This window comes from Colossoma macropomum, unplaced genomic scaffold (genome assembly GCF_904425465.1).
Source record: "Colossoma macropomum unplaced genomic scaffold, Colossoma_macropomum, whole genome shotgun sequence".
Taxonomy (NCBI): domain Eukaryota; kingdom Metazoa; phylum Chordata; class Actinopteri; order Characiformes; family Serrasalmidae; genus Colossoma; species Colossoma macropomum.
The window spans coordinates 4,225,193-4,246,008 of record NW_023494801.1 but is presented as its reverse complement, the minus strand read 5'-3'; the positions used below and the strand labels follow the sequence as shown (position 1 = coordinate 4,246,008).

The 20,816-nt window shown below is 37.8% G+C and overlaps 1 protein-coding gene across 2 annotated transcripts in view; it reads right to left on the bottom strand.

Annotated features, from left to right (window-relative positions):
• Positions 1-238: 238 nt before the first annotated feature.
• The window catches only part of grap2a (GRB2 related adaptor protein 2a), a 48,364-nt gene continuing 27,786 nt past the window's right edge, over positions 239-20,816 (bottom strand). For both annotated transcript variants that reach the window (XM_036590334.1, XM_036590332.1), the window contains exons 2-9: positions 20,718-20,794; positions 12,980-13,076; positions 11,141-11,232; positions 10,924-11,043; positions 6,359-6,548; positions 3,753-3,857; positions 3,431-3,541; positions 239-836 (exon numbers count right to left, since the gene is read on the bottom strand). In XM_036590334.1, coding sequence (XP_036446227.1) covers positions 660-836; positions 3,431-3,541; positions 3,753-3,857; positions 6,359-6,548; positions 10,924-11,043; positions 11,141-11,232; positions 12,980-13,057 — 873 coding nt within the window. In that variant the 5' untranslated portion in view covers positions 13,058-13,076; positions 20,718-20,794 and the 3' untranslated portion in view covers positions 239-659. The remainder of the gene's footprint in view (positions 837-3,430; positions 3,542-3,752; positions 3,858-6,358; positions 6,549-10,923; positions 11,044-11,140; positions 11,233-12,979; positions 13,077-20,717; positions 20,795-20,816) is intronic.

Here is a 20,816-nt window from a genome sequence, read left to right as displayed (position 1 = left end):
CTACAATTTTAGTGGTGGTTTTATTGTTTATCCAAATCTTCCAATGTTATTTTTAAAGAAAACATATTTCACAGTTTCTTTAAAGAAAATGAACATGAGAGACGTATATTTTGTATTTTATATTTTAAAGGTTGTTGTTTGGTTACATTTCTTAGGATGACTGAAAAAAAAGCTGCATACACAAAAAAAAATGTTATGCTATTTTTAAGTTGTAAAGGATCACACTTCTAGTGGTGGCTCTGTCATCAGTTTTAATGAATTGGGAAAAAAGCATAGAAATATGAGTATTTTTACATACATTACCATACATGTAACATGTATGTAGATGTGGTCCCATGTAGCCTATAGCATTACAGGCCTGACACTGTGGTAGAAATTGGTGGGAGTTATTAAAAAAAAAGGTGTAGCCCAATCGTACCTCATTTGTTCAAAGTGTGCATTAAATATGAATGGATAGATATGATTTACCCAGCTCATTATAAGCACAGGTAGACAACCGGTAGAGTTTTTTCCCATCATGTTGTCCACATCCTTGTAACTAGTAACGATGATGAAGTATCCAACTTTGTAAAAGTGATTCAATCTTCGTAATGCAGAAGAATCCGTTCGCAAGGCTCCGTTTGGTCAGGTAATGGTGGAGCTGCCCGGTCTTGCTTTGGTCAGATTTGGGTAGTATAGTTGGCAGGGAAGAGGCCAATGTTGCCACGCAACCGGCCCTTCCACCATGAAGGATCGGAACGGTCCAGCACTTCGATGATATCTTCAGCGTTAAAGCCCAGCTCGTCATCTTCCTCTGCTGTAAAGTCATACAGCGCTCTCACCTGCACCACTGACCTCTGTGAGAACACGGACAGCAGAAAGTCACTACATCAAACATCGCAGTGTGAAATGGTCAAAACTGACCCATTCAAGGATTAATGGATGTCAATTTTCTCTTTTTGCTATACACTTAAAACGATGGGTCTTTGAGGGTTCTTTAGTAAAGAAAATGGTATCTATATTGAACCATGAACACACAAAGAACCCTTTCCATGATTAAAGGGTTCTTTGTACTGTGAAGGTGTTCTTTAGACTGATTAACAGTGTGCTGTAGATGGTTCTAAACAGAAACGTTTTGAAAAGGGTTCTATATTTCTATATAGCACCAAAAAGTGTTCTTCTACAGTTATGATGTTAGGCTTGTTACAACAGAAGAACCCTTTTTTTGGTGCTATATAGAACCCTTTTCAAAAGGTTTCTATTTAGAACCATCTACAGCACATTGTTAATCAGTCTAAACAATATGTGTGTATATATATATATATATACACACACACACACACTATATGGACAAAAGTATTGGGACACACCTCTTAATTATTGATTTCAGCTGTTTCAGCCACACCCATTGCTAACAGGTGAGCAAAATTAAGTACACAGCCTTGCAGTCTTGATAGACACACACTGGCAGTAGAGGGTCGTACTGAAGAGCTCATTGACTTTAAATATGGCACTGTCATAGGATGCCACCTCTGCCACAAGTCAGTTTGTGAAATACCGTCCTCTAGATCTGCCCCTGTCAACTGTAAGTGCTATTACTGTGAAATGGAAGCGTCCAGGGGCAACAACAGCTCAGCCACGAAGCGGTAGACCACACAAACTCACAGAGTGGGGTCGCCGAGTGCTGAAGCTCACAGTGCCTATCCTCTATAAAATCACTCACTAAAGAGTTCCAAACTGCCTCTGGAAGTAACATCAGCAAAAGAACTGCACGTTTGGAGCTTCGCGAATGGGGTTTCCATGGCTGAGCAGCTGCACACAAGCCCAAGATCAAAATGCACAATGCCAAGGGTCAGAGGGGCAGTGATGTAAAGCACACTGCCACTGGACTCTGGAGCAGTGGAAACGCATACTGTGGAGTGATGGATCACGCTTCTCTATCTGTCAGTCTGATAGACGAGTCTGGATTTGGCGAATGCCAGGAGAACGTTACCTGCCTGACTGCACTGTGCCAGCTGTAAAGTTTGGTGGAGGAGGGATGATGATATGGGGCTGTTTTTCAGGGGTTGGCCTAGAACCCTTAGTTCCAGTGAAGGGAATCTTAATGACTCAGCAGAACAAGACATTTTGGACAATTGTACTCTTCCAACTTTGTGGGAACAGTTTGGGGAAGAACCTTTTCTGTTCCAGCATGACTGAGCCCCAGTGCACAAAGCAGCTCCATAAAGGCCTGACTGGGTGAGTTCAAAATCCTGTAGAAAGCTTCCCAGAAGAGTGGAAGCTGTTGTAGCTGCAAAGGGGGACCAACTCCGTATTAATGCCTATGGATTTAGAACGGGATGTCATCAAAGCTTCTGTAGGGTGTGATGTATAGGTGTCCCAATACTTTTGTCCATATAGTGTATATAGTACTGTCTACTAAAAGTCAGGGACCACTCTTTCATTTTGTTTACTTTCCACTCAACATGGTCATTAAGTACAAGTTTTTCATTTTCCAGCACCAGGAAAACACATTTAACATAAAATTAAATTAAAAAAAAAATGACTAAATATAACACTGAATCTTTCAGTCTTTAGTGTGTCCACTCTTTACCTTTACTACATCTTTCCATTATTTTCAGGACACTCAAATTCACTTTATAACAGGAACCTGCAGGGATATTTTTCCACACCTCCAAAGTTTAGTCTAAGAAGTTGGTTCAGCTTTTTCTGCTTCTCAAAACCCATATAATCCCAATTAATCCCATTAATAGATTTTCTTCTATTTTTGCACGTTTTCTTTTCTCAGTGAGGTTCTTCTTGACAGCTACACATCCTTTCAGACCCATAGCGCTGAGTGGTCTTCTCTCAAGGATGGCTGTGTATTGTTTCAGATCTGAAGCAGCTTGATTTTCTCCTCTCTCTCAGAGATGAAAGATTTAAGTGCTGTTTATCTGATGGGGACAGTTTTGGTGTCTACCAGGTCTTCCAGGTGGTCATTAGGAGCCCCATTTTCTCTGCAGCTTTTAATCATTTTTTGAAATGCGTTTTTTCCTTCCTTATGCAAGTGGATCATCTTATCTAATCTCAGAAATATTTCCTGAGAAATGAATAACTTGTCCTTAATGGCCTTTTTTGATTGGAATTTGAATAAATGAAGGGTGGCCTCTGACCATATATGTCATATCGGTGTTGTCAGAGCAAAACCTCGTATTTCCAAAATGGTAACTTTACAGGAGAAGGAAAAAACATACTTTACTTTTAATGTAAGTCAATGGAACCAGACATTTTTCCAAGTCATTTTGGGCCGTTTCTTTTGGTCCATTCATCATGAAATTTACACATGATGTAAAAAACAATAGGTGTTTTCAAATTATATCAAAAACTGAAAAACAACAAAAATGAAGATACAAGGTTTTGTTTCCGACAACAGCGATATGTATGTGTGTAAGTTTGTGTGATGTTACAGTACCGGTGCAGGTAGGGTGTCTGAAGTCCGTCTGGGGCCGGGAACAGTGCCACTCGGGCTGTTCCTGCCTGAGGTGCCCATGGTGTGGGCTCTCTCCTCCAAACTGCCCCGTTTCTGAAGATAAGAGCACAAATGAGACGACCAGGGCATCAGTTAGACAGCAACATAAACCAATATAAAATAATTCATCAGTATAGGGTTAATAAACACTAAAAAAATCAGTAATGATATCATTAAGATAATCTTTTTCACACGTGCTGAATAATCCATAACAGAGGCTGAATAACTCTGAATATCTCCAGGCCTGCAGATGGACGTAAGTTACCTGCTGAGTGTGAGCTGGCTCTGCGGGTCTGCGGTGTCCCCCTGATGGAGGACCATAGCCCCCTCCATGGGGGGGCCTTTCCTCAGGAAGACTGCCTCTCTTTACCTGAACAAGAGAGAAAATCACACTGTACACACTCTGGCCTCTTTATCAGAAACCCCTTCTCTTGTAGCTCCACCTGGCAGCTGTAATGTTAGAGACAAGATCATCTGCTGATGCACAGTGTTCTCCATCCTCTAGCCCAGGGGTCGGCAATGTGTGGCTGTGGAGCCACATGTGGCTCTTTTACTGCCCTGTTGTGGCTCCACAGCAGAATCAGATTTGTAGGTAAAAATAAAATAATCCTCCTTTACAGTAAAATAAAGCTCTGCTGATCGTTCAACACAGTTTAACAATAAATGGTCTTAAACTCTGGAGTTAATGTAGAACTGCTAATTCACCCTTTAACCCTGAAGATCAGCGCAGACTGCTGGTCACCATAGCGACACAGACAACAGTCTCGCCTAGCTAGTAGCTAACGAAGCGGCAAAGAGAGAGATTTAAGACGAACATCGATAATTTAGAGACGAATGGACTTAATTACATTTATAATCACTCCAGCTGGTTTCCTGATACGTTTAATCTGCAGTGAGAAACTGACAAACGCGAAAAGTCGCAAGGCTGAAGTCGCTTCTCATTCGCCAGCCGCCGATTTTTCCGTTCCACCTTAAATGGTGCGGCTGTTACATTCTGCCACCTCAGGCACCATTTAAGGTGGAATGGGAGAATTCAAACAAGAAGCTGGCGAATGAGAAGCGACTTCAGCCTCGTAAAAAGTTAAGAGACAGTTTCCAAAGAAACTGTTCTGCTTTTGTGGAAAGGTTTCCTGCTGGAGATGTGAGAAAAGCAGCTACAGCTGAGGTAAAGCTTAAAGCAGAGCAAAGCGCGTCTGAGTTTATATTATATTTTTTAGCCCATACTGATTTTTGTTGAAAGCACAAAATGGCTCTTGGCCTTCATCAGTGGTCAGTTTCTGGGTCAATCTTTGATAAATGAAGATCCTAATGCTAGTGGTAAAATCAATACTGCTCACATAACAGTAGCCGTGCTCTGCGCTGAGCGCTTTATTAAGGCTGCCATCCAAAAGTTTGGAATCACTCACTGCTTTTGTTGAGTTTTACTAATTTTATTATAATTTCATTCTGAATATTAATGTTATTAGAACTTCAGTCTGCATATTAATTTCATTATATTCACTCATTATTCATTATTCACTCTGAGCACTGCTTTTACTATAATTTTGTTCTATGTTGTTAATGTTTATTAATGTTTATTACAATTAATTTGATTACAATTCATCGCAAATGCATCCCAGAAATTAATTTTATTAGATCTTCTATCTAATTTCATTATAATTTCCACTATGAATATGAAGGTTATTAGAGCTTCATTATGGACATTAATTTGATCATAATTTCATTCCAGATATTAATTTTATTAGAACTTTAGTTTGCATATTAATTTCATTATAATTTCATTCTGAGTGCTGCTTTTATTATAATTTTATCCTAGATATTAATTTTATTACAACTATATTCATGGTTATTCATTTTATTACAGTTAATTTGAGTACAATTTATTATTAATACATCCTGGAAATTATCAATTAATTTTATTAGAACTTAAATCTGGATTTAAATTTCATTATAATTTAATACTATGAATGTAAATGTTATTAGAGCTTCATTATGGATATTAATTTTATTATAATTTTATTCCATACATTAATTTTATTAGAACTTTAGTTTGCATATTAATTTCACTATAATTTCATTCTGAGTACTGCTTTTATTATAATTTTATTCTAGATATTACTTTCATAAGAACTATATTCATGATTAGTTTATTTTATTACAATGCATTTGATAACAATTTATTACAGCTGCATCCCAGAAATTATTAATTTTTTAACTTCAGTATAAATATGAATTTGATTATAATTTCCACTATGAATACAATTGTTATCAGAGCTTCATCCAAGATATTAATTTTATTAGAACTTTGCATATTAATTTCATTATAATTTCATTCTGAGTGCTTCTAGATATTTTATTAGAATTATATTCATGTGTATTAATTTACAATTTATTTAAATACAATTTATTACTTTTGCATCCCAGAAATGGATTTTATTAGAGCTTCAATCTGGATATTAATTTCATTATAATTTCCACTATGAATATGAATGTTATTAGATTTCTAGATACATTCTAGATATTAATTGTATTCTAATTTCTTTCTAGACATAAATATTATTAGAACTTCATTATTAATATTTCTTTCTGTCCTCTTAGACTCTATAGCTCTATTCATCACTCTGAGCACAAATAGTGTTTCTGTGTTTTTACACCTTCTAATTATTGATTGAATATAATTAATTGAAATTTGTGAAAAGTATTAGGATCATAAAATAATTATTTTTTTACATTTATATAGAATAAAACTGTGTTTATGTTATTTAAACCTGACTCCAAACTTTTGAATGGTAGTATAAATAAATAAATAAATAAATAAATAGGGCAGAAAAAGAGGGGGTGGTTTGAGCGAGTGGGTGTCAGTGTGTTTACCGGCTGAGGCGCTGAGGGTCTGGCTTCGTCTCGGCCCCCGTCCCGCAGGTAGATCTCCCGCTGCTTGGAAATGGAGGAGGTCTTGTAGTAGTCCACCAGCTTATTCAGGGAGGTGAACTTTTCTGACCAAAGGTAATAGTGACCCTTATTGTCCTTCATCACTTTAAAATGCTGCACGTCAAACTCGTGCCTGTAAAAAAAAAAAGACAAAAATAAATGAATTAATTCATAAAATCAAATAAACAAGACCTCATTTCACTTATTTTACATTTTCTCACCCAAATGTTCTGTTTTTTCCAAATTAGGTCAAACTATGTAGCTAAAAAGTGAGTTTGTATTGTTTAATTTGTCTGATTAACTTCAGTCTTTCGGTCACAACACTACTGTTTCTTAACTGAACAACTGGTATGAAATTAAATGTACTGTTGAATATTCATGTGAAACATAAATATACAAATTGTCATCACTGTAAACCAATTAAGACAAATTGTGTGGCATTTCTCCTCATCAGTTGTTGGAGATGAAAGGGTTAATCCACCACATCAGCCCTCTGCTGGTCCAAGTTTGACATTGCAGCTGAACAGACACTCAGAGATGAGTTCTAATTGTACAGTGTTTATAGTCTACAGTGGTCAGTAAGAGGACAGAAGCCCCTCACTGAGAGGTGAAGAGCCTGTTTACAGTATTTGGTGGTATTTTCTACACAGGAAGTGACTTTAGAGAACAAAAATGATCTTTTAATCAGATAATATATAAAATACTGGATCACAGTGAACGGCGCGTAATCAGAACTTGATGCTCGACCAAAACACTTTAAAACCAAACTTCTAAAAGTCTTTACTTCAGCCAACAGAAGCTCATGTGTGGTCAGTCTGTCTCAAACAATATTTTACCCCTTATCACCACTAGAGGGAGCAAAATGAGTCTTTGTCTTAAAAACAATGTTGCCAAAGCACATAAACCATAAAGCTGAACACAGAACTAAACGCTAATATAGAATGAATGATAATAATAATAATATTCAAAGTGAAATAACTAATAAAAATAGAGAAAGTAAATAAAAAATAAGACAATTATATTATATAATAACATTATTTTTTTTACTTGATTTTTTAATTAGTATCTCTCCCACTCTCTTCTCTTTCTCTTTCTCCCTTTTTTCTTTCTCCCTACTTTTCTATCTTTCCTTCCCTCCATCTCCCTGTCCTCTCTCTCTCTCTCTCTCTCTCTCTGTGTCTATCTCTCTCTTTCTTTTCTATCTCTCTCTCTTGCTTTCTCTCTCTCTTTCTGTCTTGTTTCTCTCTCTCTTCTGTTTTCTCTCTCTTTTTCTCTCTCGCTCACTCTCTTTTTGCCTTTTCTCTCTCTCGCTCACTCTCTCACTCTCTCTCTCTCTCTCTCTCTAGTTCAAGTTCAAGTTCAAATGTGCTTTATTGACATGACAAATGTACATTTGCATTGTCAAAGCACAACAAAAAATGATCTCTATATTAAAAGTTAAGAAAGAAAAATATTTTAAAATAATAATAATAATAATAATAATAATGGAACAAAATATAAACCAAGATTAATATATGATAATGTAATAATTAAGAACAGAAAGTGTTAATCATAAATTAATAATATAAAAGTACATGTAATAATAAAAGAAAACCTATTGAATATGTGTGTGTAGTTTATAATAGAAAAGAGAAAAGAAAATGTTAATAATCAAATGTAGGGATATATATATATATATATATATATATATATATATATATATATATATATATATATATAAAGAAGGACATCTATATTACATATGTACATATATAACTGTGAGTGTATGGCACTCGTATACATATCTGGCTGCAGTGGACCCTGCTGTACCCCCTCCTAATATAATCGATAATTTTAATAATAATCTTTATCTCCCAACGTCCTGAAGTTGTTTATCTGTTTTTCAGATTGCTTAAAATATTTATTGCTAATAGGATCATATTTTGGGCAGTTCATTAGGAAGTGTACCTCTGTCTCTACCTCACCTGTCCTGCAGTGACCACACACTCTGTCCTCTCTCTCTCTTCTGTTTCCTGTCTCTTTTCTTTCTCTTGCTATCTTTCTGCATTTTCTCTTTCTCTCTCTGGTGTTCTGTCTCTCTCCCTCCCTCTGTCTCTCACTTTCTCTCTCTCTCTATCTCTCCTCTCTCTGCCCTTTCTTTTCTCTCTCTTTTCTATCAGTCTTCTTTTCTCTCTCTCTCTCTTTTTCAATCTCTCTCTTTCTCCTTTCTCTCTTCACTCTTTTGGGCTTTCTCTCTCTTTCTGCCTCTTTTCGCTCTGTCTCTTCTCTGTTTCTCTCTCTCTCTCTCTCTCTCTCTCTCTCACTCTCTCTCTCCCTCTGTCTCTCACTTTTTTCTCTCTATCCCGCCCTTCTCTCTCTCTCTCTCTCCCTCTTCTCTCTCTCTCTCTCTCTCTCTCTCTCTCTCTCTCTCTCTCTCTCTCTCTCTCTCTCTCTCTCTCTCTCTCTCTTCCCTCTCTCTCTCTCTGTCTGATATGATGGATGGAGTTTAAACACATGGTTGATTTATGAGAAGTCGACTCCAACTAATCACTCGGCTCTGACCGCAGTTCGAGGGCAGCAGCTGCCGATGATGTAATATTAATTATTAATGGGACATTTCCGTCCGGCAGGTACAGCGTCTGTGTGGGCAATCAGAGACTGATAGACAGAGACTGTAGGGGAACTCTGGGGAAACCTCAAGAGAGTGACAGACAGAGAGATAGAGAGAAAGATAGAGAGAGAGAGAGCGAGAGAGATAGAGATACAGGTGGTAAACGTCATCTCTCTCTTTCACCGCACTGAACTGAATTGATGTTAAAGTGTGTGTTCTTCCCACATCAGTCCAGTTTGGTCTTTCAGGTTACTGATGACTTTGCTAATGTAAAACACTGTATTTAAGAGGAAATGATGCACATTTCTGAATCACGTAAATGTAATTAGCATTGCCTGCTATAACTGCCCTGATCTGTTTTTAGGTTTTACCCATTTGACTTTAATCAAACGTGGCCTCCTCACGAGCTGACAGGTCACTCTGCTTTCACATCTAATCATTTCATAAAAAAGTCTCTATGCTTTTATTATGATGCTACGACTCTACAGCGTCACAGGATTCCTACTTTAATTAGTATGAAGCTGTAAAAAATGTTAGATGTTAGAGTTCTAATAAATTATTATCCAGAATGCCTCATATTTGAAATGTGCTGATCAAATCTCCAGCTTTAAATGTTGATTAAAACATCTTAAAATACATTCTGGTGTTTAGCTTATAGTATTTCAGGCGACACTGTATTTGCTACTTTAAAGATAATATCAACATTTGAAGGATTTCATTCCAAAACACTGTGTATCCATTTGTAACAGTTTTGGTGACACTTTACCGTAGGCTGCTGTTCATAAGGCTTCATGACACCTACATAAACTCATCATCACAACTGACTTGACTCTACATAAATGTTTACAAATGCTTATTCCAATATGCATCATTCACCATAATGATGTTATGTCAGTTGTCATGACAAGTTTATGTAGTCTTATGAACAGAATCCTACAGTAAAGCATTGCCAGATGTGAGTTTTTAAAAGGTGATATATTTTGGAAAAAACATTTTTATTTCTCTATATTTCTCGCCGCTGTCAGCACAAAACCTCATGTCTAAAAATGGCATAAAATGCCTAAAAATGCAGAAAATAACATAAACACACTTTACAGAGGCTGCTGTTCATAAGGCTTCATGATACCTACATAAACAGAATATAACATAAAAATATAAATGTATATACTATGTATAAAATACACTTATATACTAATATACAACTACAAAATTTCAAACTCCAGATTTTCATGGGTGTGTCATTAAACCATCTATCTGTCTATCTCTTTCTCTCTCTCTCTCTCTCTCTCTCTCTCTCTATATATATATATATATATATATTCTATCATTTTCTACAAAATTATAATCTATAATAAATCCAAAAAATACATAAAATCTCTTTAACTCATTAATAAATCTCATTAACCTACATTTAAAGCTAAGAATGTTTTTTTTTCCTTCTCCTGTAAAGTTACTTTTTTTTCACAGCGATGATATATATGTGTATATCACTTGTGATATTATCAGTAATTACTAGCAATTAATTTAAATTAATATGAAATGGGTTTAACGCCACACGTGTGAAAAGTCTAGGGTTTGAAATTTTCTGAGAATTGCTAGATTCTCACTGTTACTCTAAATTTCCTGTAAAGATTGAGTGATCATAAAGCAGCTGTGTGTCAATGCTTTGACTATATTTATCTTCATGTTCACCAAAGTATCAGGTTCTAAATAATGTCACACTTTTCTTTTCCAAACTCTTACTAAAAGCACAGATTGATGCTTTTTTGGTCCAAACATGGTTTGAGTGCTGATGAGCTCTGACATCACAGGGGGGAGACAGTGTGAAACATCCAGTGAAATTGATTCTGCCCTGAAGGCAGAGATTCGGAAAAGCCTCCCCTGGTTCAGCGTATGTGCCCCGTTGACCTGCACTGACCTGACGGATATGGAGAAGTCTCCGGGTGAACTCTGGCTGCCGCGGATCAGAAAGGCTCCGACTTCTTTGGACATCAGAATCTCCTCGGCTGCACCGCGAGAGGCGCTCTCCTGGAACCAGCTGAAAGAGATCGGATAAATAAATAAATAAATTAATAAATAAACAGGTGATGGTGCATGTCCACACTGGTCAAGCACACCATGCAGCTCACACTCACTTGGGTGTTGGCCTGTCCACATAGTTTTTAGGCACGAAGCCCTCGTGGCCGTGCATTTCAGCCTTATACCAATCATCCTGAGAGCCCAGGATCTGCACAGAGAGACATGTTAAAGGGGAATTCCACTAATTTCTGCATAATTAAACGGTTAAGATATAAGCAAAGTCATTCAGAGTGGTTTGTTGTGAAATGCTCCATTTTAGTAGAAGTTAATGAGTCAGAACTGTTCACAGTGGTGGTGATAGGAACCGGACATCCACCTCTAAAAGCTCCCACATAGAAAGTTATTACATGAAATGGTTATGAATTCACTGCCTGATGTCTGAGGCATTGAACAATATTTCCTTCTCAAAGTTTTTTTTTTTTTAACCCTTAGAACCCGAAGCCTGCATTTCAGACAAAATGCGTGGTTGACTTCTAGGCTTCATAACTTCACATCGGTTTAAGCTACAGACCTGATCCACATATCAGAGCACTCAGCAGACCCACCCCTAACTTGCATGACATTACTGAGCTGTGACATCGACATCAGTGAGTAATTTGGCTCGGAAAATCACCCAAAATCCTGATATTATTGCTCTGCTTTTAGCCGTCATATTCCAACAAAGGGTTAACAGAAAAGTACCTTTACAGGAGAAGAAAAAACACTCTGAACTTTCAATGTAAGTTAATGTAACAATATTTAATTTTAAGTCGTTTTTGGCCATTTCTGTTGGTCTAAGTGTCACAAAACCTTCAAATTCGAAGGTAACTTGCACTGAAAGTTAAGAGTTTTTTCTTCTCCTGTAAAGGTACTTTTTTTAGAGATACAAGTTTTCGGCTTAAAATGTATTCTTTAATGGTGGAGGGGTACATGTGGGGCAACATGAGGCAAAATAGTTCCCAAAAAAATATTATGTTCATATTTATTACTATTTTACCATAAACAATATTCCATATAAAACTCAGAAGACACGTGTTGGTTCACTGGTGGTTTTGGATCGTAAATAAAATGGCTATATTTGTGCTGTAGATGTTGTCACCCCCCGGTTCCTATCACCACCACTGTCTGAGTTTGTTTCCATCTCAACCTCTAAACTATTTAGAGAAGTTTTTCAAGTAACATTTTTCACTATTACCTTTCAATGAGCTAATTAAAACCACCTATGTTTAGTTAGCATAAATCAGCTGTGTGTTAATCCTGAAATATATCGCTGCTGTCCGACCAAACCCCTGTATCTCCTGTACCTTTACAGGAGAAGGAAAACCATTTCTTTGGTCTATTCATCACGCAACTTACACGCAATGTAAAGGGCAACAGGTATTTTCAAATTACGTCAAACACTGAAAAAGATGGAGATACAAAGTTTTGTTCTGACAGCAGTGATATGTATGTGTATATATATATATATATATATATATATATATATATATATATATATACACACAACACTCAGCTTCATGTTCATCAAAGCGCCTTCTTCAGTAAGAAAAGCAGGTTCTAAATGACAATTTGAGAGTTTTATTTTCCAAACTACTTTTAAAAGCACACACTGAAACTCTTTTGGCCCAAAAGTGGTTTAAACATCTGAAAGGTTTGAGTGATGACGTCAGAACAAGGGGATAAAATGAGCTGTATTCCACATCTAAGGCTTGTACCAGGTGTTCCTTTCAGCTTTGAAGAGTTTCACAATGAAAACTGACCAAACACAAACTTTATTTAATACATGCTACAACGCGTAAACATGCTCCTTTGTGTTACAAACACTTTGAAATGCTCATTTTGACCAACAGGCAATACCGCACAGCTGTAAACATGAACACCCATCACCGTCACTGCTTGTTTTCTGCGTTAGCTACCTTCAGAGTGTCTCCTTTCCGAAAGCTGAGCTCGTCCTCCGCCGTGCCGTTGAAGTCGTACAGTCCTCGGGCCTCCATGGCAACGAAACTGCGGACTCTGGAGAAAGAGAGGGAGGATTTCAAAAGAAAGGATATGACAAACACGGAAGACCCTAAAGGCAGCACCCAGAAAAAAAAAAAAGAAAAAGAAACGTGTTAACCTCAGCTTTCTGGTGTCTGATAGAGGCCGAACACCTGCTCTCGTGTCTGCCGGGCCTGTGAGCTCGGGTGCAGCGCGTGCGGTTAGTCAGCCATTCAGGCGTGAGCATTAACCAAACACAGGGAGGAAAAAAATGGGGCACGTCGCTGAACGCAGAGACACGTTTTCTCTTCTTGAAGGCTTCATTCTGGCTCTGCTAAACATGCAGTTCATTCAAATTTACTTGGAAAGCTCATATATTACATTTTCATTTCAAGTTCCAGAACTATCCATAAAAATCTCAGGCTTATTACATACTAAGGCTTATTATTCAGTAACTACAGGGACTTCAATGCAAACTGGTTGAGCTATTCTTAGGTTATAGAAGTGTGTAATAAAACTTCAGGCCCACCGATGGGCCCTGGCCATGTAAGGGGTTATTTTAAAGGGAAAAAAACAGAAAAAAAAAAAAATCCTGGACCAAAGATTAAGTACTCCAGTATGGACATTTGTGTAGGTTTATGCATCAAACAACTTTTCATGATTTATCCCATTAAAATCTCAGGCTTATTACATACTAAGGCTTATAATTCAGTAACTGCAGGGTCTTCAGTGCAAACTGGTTGAGCTATTCTTGGTTACAGTAGTGTGTAATAAAACTTTAGGCCTGCCGGTGGGCACTGGCTATGTAAGGGGTTACCAGAAAAACAAGATTTTAAGAGATGAAGTCCTCCAGTATGGAATATCCACAGCAAAATCATTTCAACCTAAACCGTGGTTTTAACCTATGGCCTACAATGACTGACAAAGAAGTATGTGCTGTCAGCATAAAGCTACAAAGGGTTGCAAGAAGATGGTAACTGCTTAACATTTAATGTCACATGTTAACCTTTATGCCTTCTTTGGTATGAAAAGCAGGTTCTAAATGATGATTTGAGAGTTTTATTTTCCAAACTATTTTTAAAAGCACACACTGAAACTCTTTTGACCTAAAAGGTGATGACGTCACAACAAGGGCATAAAATGAGCCTTATTCCCCAGCTAAGGCTGGTATTAGGTATTTCTTTCAGCTTTGAAGTGTTTTGCAATGAAAGTCGGCCAAACACAAACAGCATTCTATTTAACATATCGCTGCTGTCAGAAGAAAACCTCATATCTCCATTTTTGTCGTTTTTCAGTTTTTGACATAATATGAAAACACTTATTGCTCTTTACATTGTGTGTAAATTTCATGATAAATGGGCAACAGGAAAGGGTCCAAAATTGCTTGGAAAAAAATCTGGTTCCATTGACTTACATTAAAATTAAGGTAGGTTTTTTCCTTCTCCTGTAAAGTTATCATTTTGGAGATACAAGGTTTTCTTCCGACAACAGCGATACGCTACAACAAGTAACGTCGCTGAACCCAGAGACACGTTTTCACTTCTTGAAGGCTTCGTTCTGGCTGTACCAAACATGCGGTTCATTCAGATTTACTTAGAGAGCTCATATCGTACATTCTTATTCTATTTCTATTGTATTTAGGCTTGTCAACTTGTGACATTTGTGGTTTATGCATCAAACAAGTTCCAGAGCTTTTCATGATTTATCCCCTTTAAAATCTCAGGATTATTACATACAAAGGCTTATAATTCAGTAACTACAGGGACTTCAATGTAAGCTGGCTGAGCTATTCTTAGGTTATAGTAGTCTGTGATAAACCTTAGGCCTGCTGGTGGGACCTGGCTATTTAAGGGGTTACCAAAAAACAAGATTTTAAGAGATGAAGTCCTCCAGTATGGAGCAAAATGCTGTGAACCTAAACAGTGATTTTAAATTATGACCTGCAATGAAAGATGTAGATAAGTATGTACTTAATGTCAGCATGAAGCAACAAAGGCTTACAACAAGATAGTAACTGCTTGACATTTACCTTCACATATTAACCTTTATATATGCCATGTATGAAGAGATTGATGGCAGTGTTGAAACACTAGCAGCAGCCCTGAGTGAACAGGAGCTCTTGCTGTTCATAGCGCAGCCACGCTTGAGTGTGACTGCGGCTGATATTCAGCTGAAAGACTGTCCAGGCTAAAGCTAGCGATGCAATGCTCATGCAAAGTGACACGGCGAATGCATGTTCACTGGCACTGTGAAACACGAAATTAGGTTACTATCAAAGTTTTGGTTTTACTTCATGAACAAATAATAAAAAATAAATAAAAGAAGCTCATGACAGTATTTTTCATGACCTTCAAGGATGATTTATTATTTTTCAAGGATAATTCATTGCTAGATTTTGGTGTGTTTAGTTTCCATGACTTCCCACGTTTTCCGGGACCCATATGACCCTCAACTAAAAAACTGTTATGCTTCATTTTTACATACTCATTTTCTAACCTCATGCTTATAATCAGGGAATGACATTTGATCTGACACTGTTAGAAATAAAGGTTCTGTTCAGGTACATTTTTTGTTCATCAAGGTACAAACAATGTAATTCTTCTCTCAAAGGTCCAACAGTGGTTTTAAGGTCTGATTGTGAGCCTTAAATAAGTTTTTCCAGGTGAAAAGTTTGTATTTGTACCTTTTCATAACTGAATGTTTTAAAACAGAACAGTAAAATAAAAGCCTGGAGGCGAGACGGGGTGTGTGGAGTCAGTACAGCTTAGAACATATCATTTCAGTGGATTATGGTTCAGTTATGTTCCCTGACTGAAGGTACTGAGATGGAGCCTTGAGGGTCCCACCCCAGTGACAAGAGGGGCACTGCCCCAGTTTCATACCTTTATTTCTGTGTATGACTGTGTATTGATACAATTGTATGCAAAAGTTTGGGCGCCCCTGGTCAAAGGACATGTTATTGTTTATTGTCTAAGTGAAAATTAGTGAACACCTGCTCTACAGGCAGCACACCCCTACTGTTTATTTGCAGAATTGAACAAATTAGATGAAAAACATCTAATTCTAGCCTGTGCAAAAGTTATGTATATATATATATATATATATATATATATATATATATAATATATATATATATATGTGTGTGTGTGTGTTCAATTCAGCAAATAATTAGCAGAAAAATGCCACATTTAAGTGTGTTCTCTGTAGACGATGTGTTCACTTACTAAGAGGGTCCACTGCTGATCTTCGGGGGAACTCGGCACTCCAGAAGATTTGGTTGGTTTTTGGTGGTTACTTTGACGTCTGCTTGAGAAATTATTTCATTGCAGTAAAAAGACTTTCATTCGGGCTGTTTTGGGCTCACAGTTCATTCTGATTTGCTTAAATGCAGTTACTGAAGGGTTTTCTAGAGTTTCAGCTCTTACAGGAAGCACCATAAGAGCTGTGCATCCTGTAAAACATTGAACACCTCACACACACACACACACACACACACACACACACACACACACACACACATGCACTTGCAAGTATATGCTTGCACTCTTCCTTTATGAGCAAAAGCCACGTTTTAGGTCAAAAGTGTAAATGGCTGTTTCGCCTGTTTACCACTTTAATCTGAAGGCTATTTTGATTCTTCCTGAAAGTGGAACTGAGCAACAAGAAACAAGAACTTTTAAGTTGTAGTTTGTGTCTGAGATATTGACACACATCTGAATATGTAAAATATCCTCAAGACTGGAGCTGTTTTCTCACACACACTCAAGATAGACAGCTTCTTACAGCAGCATTACACTACACAGGTTAAGAGACGGGGGCTCAAGTCTGCAACTAGGAATTGAATCGCACTCGAGTCACATATTGACTTGCCCTTGAAGGGGAATTCCACTGATTTTTCAAAATTTCTGCATTATTAAATGGAAAAGACGTAAACAAAGTCATTGAGAGTGGTTTGGTGTGAAACGCTTCGTTCTAGAGAAACTTACAGTCAAAATTGTTCACAGTGGTGGTGATAGGAACCAGACGTCCACCTCTAAAAGCTCCCTCACAGAAAGTTTCTACATGAAATGGTTATGAATATATTGCCTGATGTCTGAGAAAGTTTTATGATGGTTTTAAAAAAGATTTTGGCCTAAAATGTGTTTTTATTAAAATTAATGGTGGAGGGATACATGCATGGCATTTTAAGGCAAAATAGTCCCCAAAGAAAACTTATTATTTTCAGATTTACCAATATGTTACCATCGTCATCATTGTATGTAAAACCTCAGAAGACTCGTGTAGGTTCACTGGTGGTTTTGGATAGCAAATAAAATGTCTATATTTGTGTTGTCGTCAAGGTGATCCCCGGTTCCTCTCACCACCACTGTAAAGAAATCAGAGTCTGTGAGTTCCTCTATAGTGAACACCAATTTCACACCAAACCACTCTGAATGACTTTATATCTCAACGGTTGAATAATACAGGAAATTTGCAAAATCAGTGGAATTCCCCTTAAACAGACTCGAAACATGACTGGGGCTCGAAACTTACGACGCTACCGCAGAGCGTCGTAATTTGGGTGGTGGATCATTCTCAGTACTGCAGTAACACTGACGTGGTGGTGGTGTGTTAGTGTGTTAGGTGGTGTGTTGCACTGGTACGAGTGGATCAAACACAGCAGTGCTGCTGGAGTCTTTAAACACCTCAGTGTCGCTGCTGGACTGAGAACCAAAAACATCCAGCCAACAGTGTCCTGTCGGCAGCGTCCTGTGACTATTGATAAAGGACTAGAGGATGACCAGTGTCTAATAGAGTGGACAGTGAGTGGACACAGTGTTTAAAAACTCCAGCAGCACTGCTGTGTCTGATCCACGCAGACCAGCACAGCACACACTAACACACCACCACCACGTCAGTGTTACTGCAGTGCTGAGAATGATCCACCACCCAAATAATACCTGCTCTGTGAGGGTCCATGGGGGTTCTGACCACTGAAGAACAGGGTAACCAAGTATGCAGAGAAACAGATGGACTATAGTCTGTAACTGTAGAACTACAAGGTGCTCCTATATGGTCAGTGGAGCTGATAAAATGGACAATGATTGCAGATACAAGGAGGTGGTTTGATCAGTGTACATGTATATGTATCATATCAGTGTACATGTATATGTATCATACACATAGTGTACACATACAGTATAAAAAACATGGAGTCCTATCATACACTGAAATATCCAGTGTATACAGGTATGCATTTGTGCAATCTGTGTCATTGAAACCTGAAGGTTTTCCTATAATAAAAGTTTCCTAATTTGAAGCTGTGCTGGTTTGTATTAGATGATTACTTTAGTACAAATAAATTATGATCCAAATTCATTTGCATATATAATGGATACATGAATACAACAAGCTCATATGACTGATCAAGTGTTTGGGGGCCTCAGCTATGAAACCTGACCAAGATAGCAGGTACCAGCCAACTGATGAAGATGTGAAACACACTTTTATCTTATGAAACCAAAAACAACACAGATATTAGACAGTAAACAGAGAGAAAGTACCTTCCTCTAGTCTTGAGCCACTATATTTATCAGAGCGGTTTGTCTCTGCGCTTCTGTGATGTGAAATACAGGCATAAAATTCAACAAAACAGAAGCAAGAAACTGCTCAACATTAAAGATTTCACTATCTAAACGCTGTATATTTCTCAGAATCAGTGTCTTTGAGTGGGACACAGAGAGGTTTAGTCTCTCGTGCAGAGCAGATAGAAACTCAGCCTAACTGCATAATTCATTTTGTGCCATGATGACATGATGGTCAGCTGCTGTTCCACAGATATAAATTCTACTAGGGGAATTAAATTAAGAACTAGGAAAAGGCAAAAAAAATATATTGTTGTTGTCGTCAGGAAACATAATAACACAATTTTTACAAAATGTCTACTTTTTTATGTTTTATTATAAAATTTTAAAACTCCAGCTGCCATTTACATTAAGTGAGCATATTGAGATGAATGGACAAACAGAAATGCCCCTGCAAGATTTACTAAAGCAGTAAGCCACGAGAGGCCAACATAAAATATAATAAAATACACAATTTTTCAGATAATAAGTTATTATTAACAATAATCGACAAAAGTATTTCGCCAAGAAATGTAGTTCCTTTAAAGTCCAGAATCGTTGCCAAGCAACCACGGACCTCTGAATAAGGAGAATGTTCGGTTGCCCATCACTGTATGTTGCAGTCATTTCACGAATGTTTTTAAGTTTTTGTTGTATTACAGTGAACATATGATAACACAGCACTGATTCATGTAAAAACTTTCTCTTTATAAGTACTTTTTGGTCACTGAATTACCACAGCGAGTCTTATTTAGCACCAATCCAGCTGTGCCCCTCTTCTCACACTGGGGCTGAATCTCAAATGGCTCACTGCTCCCTACGTAGTGCACTACATAGGAATTTAAATACTGGATCCTGCAGCCCAACAGAGCAAATACAGCTAAGAAACAGTCATTTGAGACTCAGACTCATCCACACTCGGTACACGATGCACTATTTGGCTGTAGAGGCTAGAGTTTCTAAACTTTCATAGCTAGCACACCAGTTAGGGAGTACAGAGCCATTTGGGATACAGCCTGTGTTTGATGCTACTTCTGACTGAAACACAGAAATTTGAAGCAAGTCAGTAATTTAAAGTGACATTTTCAGTCTTTTATACTGCCGTTTTACAGTTAATCATACTGTAAGTACTTTAATTCAAGCCTGTGATATTAATGATGGAGGTGTTTAGGCTGTTGGCTCTTTTAGCCTGTTAGCTAGCTGACCAGCCTAGTTCTAGTTAAGAACATAAGTTGCCAGCCACTCAGTTTAAACAAAAAAACAGGTTCTTACTTCATCAGTACACTCAGTGGTCCATGTGAGCAGCATAAGAGTCAAAGTTTATTCCATTAACGGCACAAAGGTTTTTTCGTGCCGTGGTGCAGTAATACAGAGTTCAGTCGCTGTGAGACATCATAGGTGTGGTATATTGTGGATTTTACAACGGCTTAGAACGCAGCTCAGCCAATCAGATCCGAAACTATCGGTTTTATGAATTACAGTTAAGAACGTTTTACATTCTCCTATAAAGGGGATGATAGCAATGCTATATGAACAGACAGTCAAGTACATAAATATTTGGACATCAACAAAGTTATTTTAGTTGTCTACCACAGCACACACACATTATCTAAGCCACTTATCCTCCTGGGTTGCGGAGGTGCTGGAGTCTATCCCAGCAGTCATTGGGCGGAAGGCAGGAAACACCTTGGACAGGCCGCCAGTCCATCTCAGGACAGCGCAGACATATACGTTCACACCTAGAGTCAACTTAGCATCTCCAATCGGCCTGACTGCATGTCTCTGGACTGTGGGAGGAAACCAGAGCACCCAGAGGAAACCCACACAGACACGGGGAGAACATGCAAACTCCACACAGAAAATAGGTTGCCCGGCCTGGGCAAAACAACCCAGTGCCTTGCAGCCACGAGGAAACAGTTTGAATCTTAGGGTATTTCCATCCAAACTGGGTGAACGGTGTAGGAATTACAAGCATTATTTAAAGCATAACTTTGTCCATGTCCAAATATACACACTTCATGAATCTTAAACATCATAACAACAGAGACAGATAAACCAGATAAAGTTGTCTTACAGTTGTTGTGTTGCTTGCTGGATGGGGAATATGGAGAGAAGAGTGTTAGTGGATCCTACAGGCCGTCATAACTTTACCTACAGCAAAGGAGAGAAAAAC